A 13,541-nucleotide genomic window follows, 5' to 3' on the forward strand; every position below is an offset into this window, starting at 1 on the left:
TTTTTTTTTTTTTTTTTTGCTCATGGACTTTGCCTTCCTTTCTCAAATTTTTATACTTATTTGTGATTTTTTTAAGTCTCAGAATACTGTGCATTATTAAATGACATAGCTTTTTATTTGACTCACTAAAAATAATGTCACAAAAGGCGTATATGAAAAAATCTGATGAGGAATAGTTACCTTATTTGGGAAATTACTTGGATTTTATTAACAAAAATTTAATAGCTTGTTTTCTTTTACAACGTGCAAACAATAATTACTTGTAAAAATTTACTTCTCCCTTTTAGACTTTCGAAGATTTTAAAAATGACAAGCAAGCTGTGGAGTATCAACAGCGGATTGTGGATATTTTGTTGAAAGTGAGTAGATGGTTGAGTTGTTTTATAGCAGGTTATCAAATAATCTTGTTAAGTGGCATGTTGGAATCATATCTTAAAAGTTTATTATGGTGTTTTTGTCCTCAAGAGCTGAATTAAGTACTAATCGTTTATTGTTAAAAATGCTTAGTGTATGTTGGCTTTAGACTGGGTGCCAGAATAGAGAGCACTGTGTGAGAAAGGCATGTGGTGATGTTTGCTGTTGAGTGTGATTGCGTGTCGTAACGGAGACTAACCCACCGTGCTTTGAGAAAAGAGTTCATGCGAAGGATCTTCCTGTGTCTCATGCCCGCTTCACTTTGTTGCTAAGGTAGTGCCATATTCTATCATGGCACTGAGATGCCAGGTGACACCTCAGAATGATTTGAGGCACCCAGAAATGATCGTCCCCTTGCACATCTAATTAGATTCAGCAGAAAGCTATTTTGAGATGTATGCTGCTGCCACTGAACGAACGCAGGGAAAGGGTCTTTTCTTTTCCATCCGCGTGACTTCAGGCAGGCCAGTTCCTCTTGGAGTTGAAAGCTTAGAGATTTTCATTTTGTTAATTTGGCTGTAAAACGGAGGCTTCTGTCTTTTAATCTTAAATTATTTTGGACAAGAGACTAGAATTAAAGTGTTTTCTGGTTGTGCACAACATCAATATCTTACATTTATAATAGTTCTTTATAATTTCCCAAGCATGTTTATATACATTATTTCTTTTGAGCTATCAATTAATATTAATTCACCTTGTAAGACAGGCAGTGATGATTATGAGAATAGGGCTGTTAACCTGTCAGATAATGTCAGTTTGATTCAGGTGGCTAGTATGGAGAATTTTCACCTAGATTTCCAAAATACCTTTCTAAATGGTCTCCTTATTCTCAGTCTTGTCCTCCTCTAATTTGTGGTCTTGCCTCTCTTCTACCTAATATTCTTCTGTGGCTTCCTGTTGGTCATTTGGAATTAAGTTCTGCTTTGAGAGAAAACTCAATAGTTTCATTGTGATGGGAATTAATTTTTCTCATAGAAGTCTGAAAGTAGGCAATCTGGTCTAGTAGAGTGACTTCGTAAACTTATCAGGGATGTAGATTCCTTCTGTCTTAGCATTATACTTAGTACATGATTTCTGTCTTTCCATCCAAAATGGCTGCTCAGGCTCCTGCCATTACCTCTGCATTCCAGCCAGCCTGAATGTAGAAAGAGAGGAGGAAAATGTTCCCTTTCCTTAAGGACACTTCTTAAAAGCTGTGTAATACAATTCTTATTGTATATACCATATTGCTTATACCATATTGCCAAGAACTTAGATATAAGGCCCCTTAGTTGGTGGGGGAGACTGAGAAACAGAGTCTGTATTCTTGGTAACCATGTGCTTACTAAGCATGAGGAGTTTGTTTTCTTTCTTCCTTTCTCCTTCCTTCCTCCCTCCCTCCCTCCCTCCCTCCATCCCTCTTTCCTTTACATCCATCCATCCATCCATCCATCCGTCTTGCTCTGTTGCCCAGGCTAGAGTACAGTGGCACGATCTCAGCTCGCTGCAGCCTCCACCTCTGTGTTCAGGTGATTCTCCTGCCTCAGCCTCCGGAATAACTGGGATTATAGGCACCTGCCACCACACCTGGCTAATTTTTGTGTTTTTAGTAGAGACAGGGTTTCACTATGTTGGCCAGGCTGGTCTCGAACTCCCGACCTCAGGTTACCTGCCCACCTCAGCCTCACAAAGTGCTGGATTATAGGTGTGAGCCACCACGCCCAGCCTTGAGGAGTTCTGTTTCTAAGTTAGGAGGGAAGACTAGATGTTGGAGCATAAGTCATAATTTCTGCCATACCCATTTACACTGTGGAACATCCCTGATCCCTCTGTATTTTCTGGTCCTGACTGGGTCTCTTTAACTGCTCCCCTCTCTCATCCGCCTCATCATCCCACCCCACACACCTTGTATTAGGTACCCTCAACCTTATTAAATTATTAGAATTCACTAGACTCTCTGTGGCGTGTTCATGGTTTATGTCCTTTCCAAGGGTTTTCTTTCAGTCTGTCATGCCTTTTCCTTTCTTTTTGCTCACTGGCAAGTTCCTAATCATTTTTCAAGACTTAACTGAAACGTCATCTGTGAGAAACTCATTTGAACGCTCTCCCACCGTCTAGGTTGATTGGTTGCTGCTTGTCTGCGCTCAGGCCACGCGTTCCGTTGTTAGCACGCTGTGTTGTCATGTTTACATGTTTTCTTATCTATCCTATCTGAGACGTGAGCTTCCTGAGGGTAGAGAGTGTGAGGATTCTTCTAATTATTATTTTTATTCCCACTATTTTGGTCATTGTTTTCTCATGCCTAGAACAGATCCAGCTCAGTGCCTGTAACCCGGTAGATGTCAGGTCAGTGGAAGTTGGTTAAATCGCAATTTCAATTGAAAACTATGCTAAGTTGGAAGAATGATCCAAATGAAGAGAAAGCTCCATAAGTCCTCGACTCTTCCTGTGGTGACTTGCCATTCTTGTCTGTTGTCTTGATAGTGTTTACCTTGGGTCAGTGAAGAATGAGCTTTTGGGATTATTTGTGTCATTTCTAATGCAAGAGATGTGCTCACTGGTTAAAGTGCGCTTGCGAGGGAGCCAGGGAGAGGAGGGGTATAGGCAGTGACCAGAGAACAGGCCAGTGGGCGTTACCAGTGTGCCGAGTGGCTGCGGACAGAAAGGGAAACATCTGAAAGGGAAACATCTGTTCATCTGTGACTTTCTACAAGATTGCCCAGAAAATTTGTAAGCATGGTCTCGGAAACAGGCTAAAGAGAAGTAGAAAGGAAAGGGCCTTTTGTAGGATCATAACCAGTTACACACTTGCTGAGGTGCTGAGGGAATTCTCCTGTGTGTATAAGCATGTGTATATATGAGATAAAGCTTTTATAACTTGAAATACCTGCATATTCTTATAATGAGTATATACTTGACACGTGATGATTACTGGACTAAAAGCAGAAAGGGCAAAATAAAGGGTTGTAAGAAGAGAAAGGTCAGAAGCTAGGGAATGTTGTCTAAAGGGAGAAACCTGATACTTTATCTTTGAATGGAGGATGAAAGGAGGGGACTTGAAACTTTTTAGCAATGTGTCAGGGCACTATACCCTGATTTGTTGTAGATAGAGTTGCCCCAGGAATTCAGCTCACCCGAAGCAGTGCGTGGTCTCCCCTCCCACACCTCTGCGTTCTCCCACCTGCCAATCAGGCTCAAAACCTGTCCTTTTAATTGCTCCTATAGCCACATGTTTCCACACGTAGGAATACTTGTCCTGTCCCCCCTCTCTCTGCTCTCCATTTTCATGATCACTGCCGGAGCGCAGAGCCTTTGGGCTCTCCCTTAGACCTCTGCAGCCACTTGCATCTTGCCCTCCATGCCTTCTGTTTCTTTCTTCTGTTAACTTCGTCCCACGCACTGCTGACAGGATAATGTTCCTAAGCACAGTACTGGTCATGATCAGCTCCCCTGGTGCAACACGTTTACTAGCTCCCCAGTTTCTGTATAGTACACGCCGGACTCCTCAGGATGACATTTGAGACCCGAGCATCCCATTTAATCTAATGTTTCCCTCTTCCTGCATGCTGCTGCATTCTGATGAATCTTGTGGCTCCCCTAGCAAACATGTTTTTCTGTGTCCACGGTTTTGCCCTCACTCTCCTCTTCTCTGTGACATTTCCCTTTGTCACAATTTCTGCATGGGCTCCAAAACTTAGCCTAAAAGCTGTTTTTCTCATTTCTTTTCAAATTCCCTCTCTAACCAGTTGAATTAACATTTTCCACTGTGCTTCTTTAATCATTCATGCCTTTATAATAGCAGTCAGTATGTTATGCCTTTTATTTAAGATGTGTCTGTCTTTTCCTTCTTGTTCCTAATTAAAGACACTTAAGGCATCTTACACATAGTGAGTACTTAGGAAATGAGAGCTGAGTTAAAGCCAGAGGAATGACTATGATTTGGTAACTGTGTGTGATTATAAAAAGCCTGTTGGGCTGGGGGGTGGCTCACACCTATAATCCCAGCACTTTGGGAGGCCGAGGCAGGCAGATCATGAGGTCAAGAGATCGAGACCATCCTGGCCAACATGGTGAAACCCCGTCTCTAAAAAAAAAAAGCCTGTAATACAGTTCAAGGAACTGCTTGATACAGGGTGGAAGCCATTCCGTTCAGTGATCCGTGTGTCTGTGTGACAGCTGACTGCCGGGGGACACCCTCATTCTCAGTTATCTCACACCCAAACCTCAAAGCAGCGCGCTTCTCCCCTTGCTGATCGGCAGATTTTTAGTAGGACTATTTAAATTTAATTGTACAATGCCAGCCTGGCCAATGTGGTGAAACTCCATCTCTACTAAAAATACAAAAATTACCTAGGCATGGTGGCACATGCCCGTAGTTCCATCTACTCGGGAAGCTGACATGGGAGGATCACTTGAACTCAAGAGGCAGCGGTTGCAGTGAGCCAAAATTGCGCCATTGCACTCCAGCTTGGGCAACAGAGCAAGACTCTGTCTCAAAAAAAATAATAATTGTAGAATGATTCTTGAAGAACTCCTGAGGGAAACATGATTAATATTTCTTTGAAATATTACAGTTTACATGTCTACCTCCTTGTCAATTCAGTTCTCATCCAGATTGTGCTAGAAATATGCCAAAAATCACTGAAATATTTTCAGAGTATGCAAATAGTTGTGCTTCTTCTAAATGGCGTTAAATTCAATTTTTGCACAGTCAATAAAAGAATCTTTTTACAAGTCTTCACTAATGAGGCTGTCCCCTCTTCTAATTGTATGCTTTTGCGTCAAACCAGATGGTGTATTGAATAAATGGTCTCCTTTGCTCCTCAGGTTATGGTGGAGAATTCAGACTTCACCCCCTCACAAGTAGGGTGTCTCTTTACCTTTCTTGCTCGGCAGCTTGCAAAGCCTGACAACACCTTGTTTGTAAACAGAACACTTTTTGATCAGGTAAGTGTCTAGCAGTGAAAACTAAAAGCTTTTTATCTGTTTATTGTGCACAGTTCCCTGGATTACACTGTTTCTTGATGTGACAGACTGTTGGGTAAATGTCTTATCAAGGAGAGGCCTGTTGAGGTTTTGGATCTAAATTAGGGGTGTGTGTATATATGGGTGTATGGGTGTATTTGTGGAGATTGGTTTATAGAGATTGTGTTCTTTGAATTATTCTGTTGTTCTGAATTGCCTGGAATTCTTTGCTCAAGAGTTTTCCAATTTAAGAATCTCCCCCATCTCTCTGGTATTAAGACTATGAGGACCATCATGTGGAGAAGCGATTACTTTTATAAAATCTCAATTTACCTACAAATGACTTTGCAGGCGTCTTATAAGCCCACTTAAATAGCTCCTATGTTTCCACAGGTGGCAAAGAAAATACTTTTTGTCTGGAGAAAGTATCTAAAGATGACTAGGATTTTCTGAGCACTTCAAAATGGCAGGCATTGTTCCAAAGCTTTATGTGTGTGTGTTGCCTTAGTCCTCTCAACAGCTCGAAAACGGGCAGTTATCCTCCTTTTATAGATGAGGAGGCGAAAGCCTGGAGAGATTGGGTCATTCGTCTAAGGTCATACTTAGTAAGTGTTGTTATTAGCAGCAAATATTAAGTCTTAATAGGGCTAGTGTCCAAATTCAGGTGGCCTGACTCTTAAGTCCGTGCTTTGCTAGGTCCGTGGTATCTTATCAGGAAACTTAAAGTTAAGGGGTGCGTGTGTGTGTGTGTGTGTGTGTGTGTGTGTGTGTGTGTGTGTGGAGAGAGAGAGAGACAACACTGCCTTATATCTGTGTTTCTTATAGCTATGTTTCTTTTCTCTCTCTCTTTTTTTTTTTTGAGATAGAATCTGGCTCTGTCACCCAGGCTGGAGTGCAGTGGTGCAATCTCAGCTCACGACAACCTCTGCCTCCTGGGTTCAAGTGCTTCTTCTGCCTCAGCCTCCAGAGTAGCTGAGATTATAGGTGCATGCCACCACACCCAGCTAATTTCTTGTATTTTTAGTAGAGACGTGGTTTCACCATGTTGGCCAGGCTGGTCTTAAACTCCTGACCTCAAGTGATCCACCCTCCTCGGCCTCCAGAAGTGCTGGGATTGCAGGTGTGAACCAGTGCGCCCAGCCTCTTACAGCTATGTTTCTAAAGAGTAAAGGAATATGTGTGTAAGGCACATATTAAATTGTTGGCATGTCTGAGCCTAATGTTACATGTACTAGGCTAATCAGCTGGGAAGGTACTCTGCACCTGTGGGATTTGTTACAGTTGAGTGTGAATGGGCTGGTTATTTGAAAGGGTGGGTACTATTTTTATTATGAGAGTACTAATGTCTGCATGCTTTACTTTTTCTTTGGCCAGGTCCTTGAATTCCTCTGTAGTCCTGATGATGACTCCCGACACTCTGAAAGACAGCAGGTATGAACCACTAGAACTCTTTGCTGCTAAATAGGAAACGAGTAAACCAGAAGGAACTCTTCTGTGCTAGACCACACTACACATAAGGGGCAGTGACTTGTGCCAAACCCTAATATGAAGGTAAAGTCAGTGGGGACCAGAAAATAGAGTGGTTGGTTGTTAGAGGTACATGTATAAGGAGCTTATATCAAACTAAATTCCTAGGTAGGCCAGATCTGTCTTGCACCTACCATGACATCAGAGAAACGACTTCATCTTTCCTTATTACACAGCAACAGTTAGGACTTCCTGTACCCTGCATTCCATTGGCTGCTGTGGTCCTGACACAAAAAAGCTGCAGGCTCCTGAGTATTGACATGCCTAAGTCTTGAGAGTACCCCAAAACCCCACCTCATTAGGGCTGAGCATTCTGGACACCAGCATCCATCTGTCCCTCCACTCATTATTGTGGGATGGTAACTGTTTGAGTCCCACTTCTCTCTATTTGTGGCACTGTCTTGAGGTTCCCTTTAGGGGTAGGATTCTTTAAAAAGCATACCCACCATAATTGTGGGCACTAAGAGAGTCAACCCATTTTGAATTGATAGCCAGATTTTGTCAGGTAAGTAAACTAGTAAAAGTAAGTACTTTGGGAGCCGTGCTGAAGGACGGGTCTACGGCACTGTGGCGATTGTACCCAGCTGGGAAGTTGAGGCTATCAGATAGCAACAGGGACCCTTTGTCTGCACAGCTGTGGCCCGGTGACCGCTGCAGAGCAGCCTAGGAAGAAGAACAGCTAGTAAAGTTTTGGTTATCTCTTAAATTACATTGAATACAAATAGTAATGTGGGGCCCCCTCATTTCAGCTGCTTAGTGTGGTAAAAATTAATTATATGAGCCACAATATTTGTGTTTGCTTTTTATTGTGGCCAAATAGACGTAGCACATAATTTACCATCTTAATCATTTTTAAGTGTAAACACCAGCGCTCCTCACCTTGTTGTACAGTCACCCTCCCCACATCCCGAGCTCTCTTACCTTCCCAAACGGAACTGCCCTCCCAGTTAAATCCTAACTCCCACTCCCTATTTTCTCCTCCCCAGCCCTTAGTAACTGCCAGTCTCTCTGAATGTTACAACTTTAGGTACCTCACCTAAGTGCACTCATACAATATTTGTTCTTTTGTGTTTAGCTTATTTCACTTAGCATGATGTGTTCAAAGTTCATCCATGCCACAGCGTGCATGTGTCAGATTTTCTTCCGACTGAAGAGTACTCCGTGGTCTGCACATACCTCATTTTCTGTAGTCATTCATCCACTGATGGACATGTGGATTGTCTCCACCCTTTGGCTATTTTGCATAGTGCTGCTCTGAAAAGCCCCAATATTTAATTTTTTTAAATTAACGTATAAACATGGATACCACCTGTGGATAAACAGGTTGTAAAGAACCATAAGACATAAAAGTGAGACAAAAGTTCACTTTTTGAAAAGAAACATACAGACATTTAAGCTTAGCAGAGAATCAGTTCAGTGTCTAATAGGGCTTTATTCGCAAACACTGTGGCGCTCTCTCCATGTTTGAAAAGCAAAGCCATTTATCTTTTTATAGGACTTAAATGCAGTACGATCATGTTTATAATGTCACTCTAACCCCTTCCATATGTGACAGCAAGCCAAAATATCATCAACTAAAAAGAAAAAAATAGAAGTTATAGTCTGCATGGCTGAATGTACTCTTAAAGAGCTAGTAAATTCTCAAGTGTTTTTACTCATTGGTTTTAAACGTTCAGGTCCTTTTAGAATTGCTGCAGGCCGGAGGCATAGTTCAATTTGAAGAGAGTCGACTCATCCGTATGGCAGAAAAAGCTGAGTTGTAAGTTGTTTTGAAACTGTATATTAGTTTCCCATAGAAATATTAAATTACATTTCTCTGACTTAAAGCCCAGTTTACTGATGCATTGCCGCTTTTTTAATTAGGAAAGATTATACAAATAACAACAAGCTAAGTGTGAAAATTTTTGCCTTTTAATTGAATTCTGGAAATTAGTAAAATTTGCAGAAATTGATAGGGCATATTTGAAGTGTTTGTACAATTGTTTAAACGTAAAAGTAGAATAGCAGTCTTATGGTGTTTTATTATTTTAGTTTTTTAAAAAATATTTCCATGTTTCATACGTTTTTTATAGTTATCTTAGATTTATTAGAGACCATGCAATATTTGGCATAGCAAATTAGATATAATATCACACTGCTACTTACCTAGTATGTTGTAGGTTTTATTCAACAGGTAATTCTGAACAGAGGAAATTTTTTGTAAAATTTTTGTAAATTATCAATATCTAACATGTTGACTATTATGTGATACATTATTGCTTTAGCATTTCTTTTGTATTCAGCATTGAAATTTCTTATAAACATTGTATTTAGCAGACTCTTAAACCTAAAGTTAAAGAAAAGCAGATACTCATCTCTCTTAGACATTTAATATAACTTTATCTAACAGTAGAAGTCACATCTACTATATTAATTTTTCTTTTTTTTTGAGACAAGGTCTCCCTCTGTTGACCAGGCTGGAATGCAGTGGTACCGTCATGGCTCACTGCAGCCTTACCTCTAGGGCTCAAACAATCCTCCCGCCTCAGCTTCCGTCGTAGCTGGGATGACAGGCACATGCTACCATGCCTGGCTAACTTTTTGGTTTTTTTTGTAGAGATGGGGTCTTGCTATGTTGTCCAGTCTGGTCTGAAACTCCTGGTCTCAAGCAATTCTCTTGCCTCAGCCTCCCAAAGTGCTCGGATTATAGGCATGAGCTGGGACACCTGGCCCACTTTTTCTAATACTAACCTGTGTGCCTGAGCAAGTGTCTCAAAATAATAAGCTAATAACCACCTGCCTGTTTGGTACACTGAAGTTTTCCCCTTTACGTTCTAGCTATCAGATTTGTGAATTTATGTATGAGCGAGAACACCAATATGACAAAATAATTGATTGCTACCTACATGACCCTCTGAGAGAGGTGAGTCAAGACACTGCTTACTCTTTTTCTTATTCAGCTTTCCACTTATTGAGTACTAATAACTGTTCAGTAGCAATATTTGTGCATGTGTATGAGTCAAATATACACTGATAATTAAAACAGATGGAGTTCTTGCAGTTTTGGAATGTGTAATTTAGTGATGGAAACTGGCAGTAAATAAAACCAAATCTGATTACAAATTGCGGTAAATGCTAGGGAAGAGAAACTGAGTGCAACTTTAAAGGATAATGGGGAACTGACTTATGCAGAGTAGCCGGGGAAGGGATCTCAGGGAAAGTGACATAAAAACTGAGTTTTGAAATTTGAGAAGCCAGTGAAGGAAAGAACCAAGAAGAGTGTTCCAGGATGGGGAACTCTATATGTGAAGGAGGGAGGTGGGGAAGACTGACATGTTCAAGGGGCTGCGTGGGGATCTGACAGGTAAAGTGAGAATCAGTTCAGCTGCGTGGAGATCTTACAGGTAAAGTGAGAGTCAGTTCAGGTGGAGCGTAATAGACAAGGGCGGGAGTGATTTGAACTGAAATTGGGAATGTGGACAGAGATCCCCAGAAGCCAAAGTGTGATACTCCCTCACTGAAGATTAATACATTGAAACCAAAATTAATTGGAACAGATTTGTTGCTTCTAAGAGTCTATCCTAAATTTTAAACAATTACTCTTTCTTTTTGGGGGCAGAGTTTTCCATCAGTTAGCTGTCTCCAAATGATTTTTCATCTTCAAATAATAGCTGTTTACCAAGACTGGTTCAGCTGGTAGTGAGTAAATCTTGAGCGAGTGGGTGAGTACATTATATTTTCTTGTGCTCTTCAGGAAGAAGTCTTCAATTACATTCACAATATCTTATCCATTCCTGGACACAGTGCCGAGGAGAAGCAGTCTGTGTGGCAGAAAGCAATGGATCTTATTGAGGTACCGATTTGCCATACTTTTCACACTTCACTATCTGAATGGCCATTTAACCCAAGTTAACTTTATGCCAGCTAAGCAATGGCGTCCATCATATTAAGATGATTTAATGTAGGGTTGAAGTCTTTTTCATGTAATTTTTCTACTTCATATTTGTTTTCCTAAAGTCTGTGTCACATGCAATCTATTACATCATGACTTCTGAAACTAGCCCATGTTCAATTGGCTAGTGACAAACTATTATTAGTGGGTTTTTACAAAATTCTTAGAATGATTCTGAGAGTACTGCTTGTCTCCTTTTCCTAATATGTGGTAGGTGCCATTCCCTCCAATTATCTAATGGACTTTTAGAAAAATTACTGCAATGAGTTTTTCTCTGATGTATTTCTCTTCCTTGTATAACAGGATGATGATTCTGACCTAGCTATGGTGAACTAATTCACTGATTTTGTTGATGCATGCTATTTTACAGAGAATGCAAGTGTTCACTTCTGTTAAAACAAAAGTTCTTATTAAGGAACAATGCTTCTAGATGTACAAATAGACTGCTTGTCGGGGGAGGGCTGTGATCAGAATGTGTTCTGAAATGGGACCCAAAAATCACTTCTTCCTTCAGTTTCCTTATGTTCGTAACAACTCCTCACCCCAGAATCCAACAGAACCAGCAGTTTGGTTGAAATCTATTCTTTTTATGTTTTTTTTTTCTTTCTTTTTTTGAGACGGAGTTTCACTCTTGTTGCTCAGGCTGGAGTGCAGTGGTGTGATCTCGGCTCACTGCAACCTCCACCTCCCAGGTTCAAGGGATTTTCCTGCCTCAGCCTCTCAAGTGGCTGGGATTACATGGGCCACCACACCCAGCTAATTTTTGTATTTTCAGTAGAGACAGGGTTTCACCATGTTAGTCAGGCTGATCTTGAACTCCTGACCTCAGGTGATCACCCGCCTCAGCCTCCCAAAGTGCTGGGATTACAGGCGTGAGCCACTGCATCCAGCCTCTTTTTATGTTTTATGCTATTTTATCTATTCTATTATGTTTATTTCTGATTATCGGAAAAAAAAATTAGTAAGAAAAGGGGAAATAGCATTTAAACTGAGATAATCCTAATTTTGGAAATAACATATAACTATAGTGTTGCCCTCATTCCTCTCATAGCAAGAGTCAGGTGATGGTTATTCAACATTTTTTTTTTTTTTTTTTTTTTTGAGACGGAGTTTCGCTCATTATCCAGGCTGGAGTGCAATGGCACGATCTCAGCTCACTGCAACCTCCGCCTCCTGGATTCAGGCAATTCTCCTGCCTCAGCCTCCTGAGTATCTGGGACTACAGGCATGCGCCACCATGCCTAGCTAATTTTTGTATTTTTAGTAGAGACGGGGTTTCACCATGTTGACCAGGATGGTCTCGATCTCCTGACCTTGTGATCCACCCACCTCGGCCTCCCAAAGTGCTGGGATGAGCCACCACGCCCAGCCGACCATTTTTTATAGATAAGCAAAATTATAAGAAAGGATGTGATGTGGATACTTTTAGTTCCTGAAGGTTGTAAAGTTTAGAAAGTTCAGAGGTGTGAATAGCATCTTCTTGTGAAATATCTGACATGAAAGGTGGTATAGCCAGTCATGAGATATGTGGCCTGAAGTAATTTCCACACTGCTGTATGTAGGATTGAGAACATGGAATACATTATTTAATGCTGTTATATCCCTGCTAACAACAAGATGAATACATCTTGGCAAAATAACAAGTCATCCTCTGATTTTGTGTTTCATATTTTTTCCCTTTAATCGTTTAGAATTCTTTTTCATCCTCCTCTTTGAGTCTCCATGGTTATATTGTGGTTCAGTTTTCATTTCCCCTCATCTGTGCTATACAGTGGTTTGAGCACATGGATTCCAGACATGAAAAATGGAGCCACATCTCTGCATCATGTGAAATATGATAAATCAATCAATTAGCAGACAGATTACCCAGCAAAAAAACTCATGCTGGGGAAGCCAGAAGTATTTTTGCTACACAATAATTATTTTTGCTGACTGCTTTTTTCTCAACATCTGCATATTTTTTCACCTTGAACTTTTTACTACCTCTTAAGGCCACAGTGACAGGTATATAAACTTTTGTTGAAGAACGTCCGTGTCTTCAATAATGTAAATATAATCAACATTAAATACATAGGACAAAAAGTCATAATGAAGTTTTCTGACAGGATACGCTTAGTTTATAGCCTAATGGTTCTTCACACATTTGGGGCTCTACACTTTTTTTTGAAAACCTAATGAAAGATTTAGACTTATGCCTCATAATATTGCACATATACGTGAATACATGATTCTGTTTACAGTTTCAGGGATCTATAGTTCCCTAAAAGCCTTTCTTAGAGGAAGAATCTCTGGTTCAAATGGTTTTTTCAATATGAAAGGTTTCATTAGAGTGTGTTGACATTTTATATTTTGAAATTTATAAAGCATTCAAAAAAGGACATAAAACAAGTGTACTGCTTAATAAAAAAAATTAAAAGGCAAACATCCTAGGTCCTGAACAAGATATATTTTATTTCCATACCTCAGACTTTTCCCACGTCTTCTTTTCTAATCACAGTCTTTCTTCCCCTCTTTCACATATAGCCATTTTCCTGGTTTTTGTGACAATTTCTTGCCTTTTTGTATACTGTTACTGCATACACATGCACCCCTAAATATATGTTTTTGTTTTGCCTATTTTCAAACTTTATGAAAATGAAATCACTTTATTTTCTTTTTTTATCTTTATTTTTATTTATTTTTTTTCTTTTGCCTTTCACTGAGTTATCTTTTTTTTTTTTTAATT

General features: G+C 40.2%; 1 protein-coding gene across 6 annotated transcripts in view; it reads left to right on the top strand.

Moving 5' to 3' along the window:
* VPS8 (VPS8 subunit of CORVET complex) overlaps positions 1 to 13,541 on the top strand; it is a 240,631-nt gene that overhangs the window by 113,861 nt on the left and 113,229 nt on the right. For all 6 annotated transcript variants that reach the window (XM_017538380.2, XM_017538382.2, XM_017538384.2 and 3 more), the window contains 6 exons: positions 288 to 359; positions 5,221 to 5,340; positions 6,733 to 6,789; positions 8,562 to 8,644; positions 9,703 to 9,787; positions 10,619 to 10,717. In XM_017538380.2, coding sequence (XP_017393869.1) covers positions 288 to 359; positions 5,221 to 5,340; positions 6,733 to 6,789; positions 8,562 to 8,644; positions 9,703 to 9,787; positions 10,619 to 10,717 — 516 coding nt within the window. The remainder of the gene's footprint in view (positions 1 to 287; positions 360 to 5,220; positions 5,341 to 6,732; positions 6,790 to 8,561; positions 8,645 to 9,702; positions 9,788 to 10,618; positions 10,718 to 13,541) is intronic.

This window comes from Cebus imitator, unplaced genomic scaffold (assembly GCF_001604975.1).
Source record: "Cebus imitator isolate Cc_AM_T3 unplaced genomic scaffold, Cebus_imitator-1.0 Scaffold111, whole genome shotgun sequence".
Classification (NCBI taxonomy): domain Eukaryota; kingdom Metazoa; phylum Chordata; class Mammalia; order Primates; family Cebidae; genus Cebus; species Cebus imitator.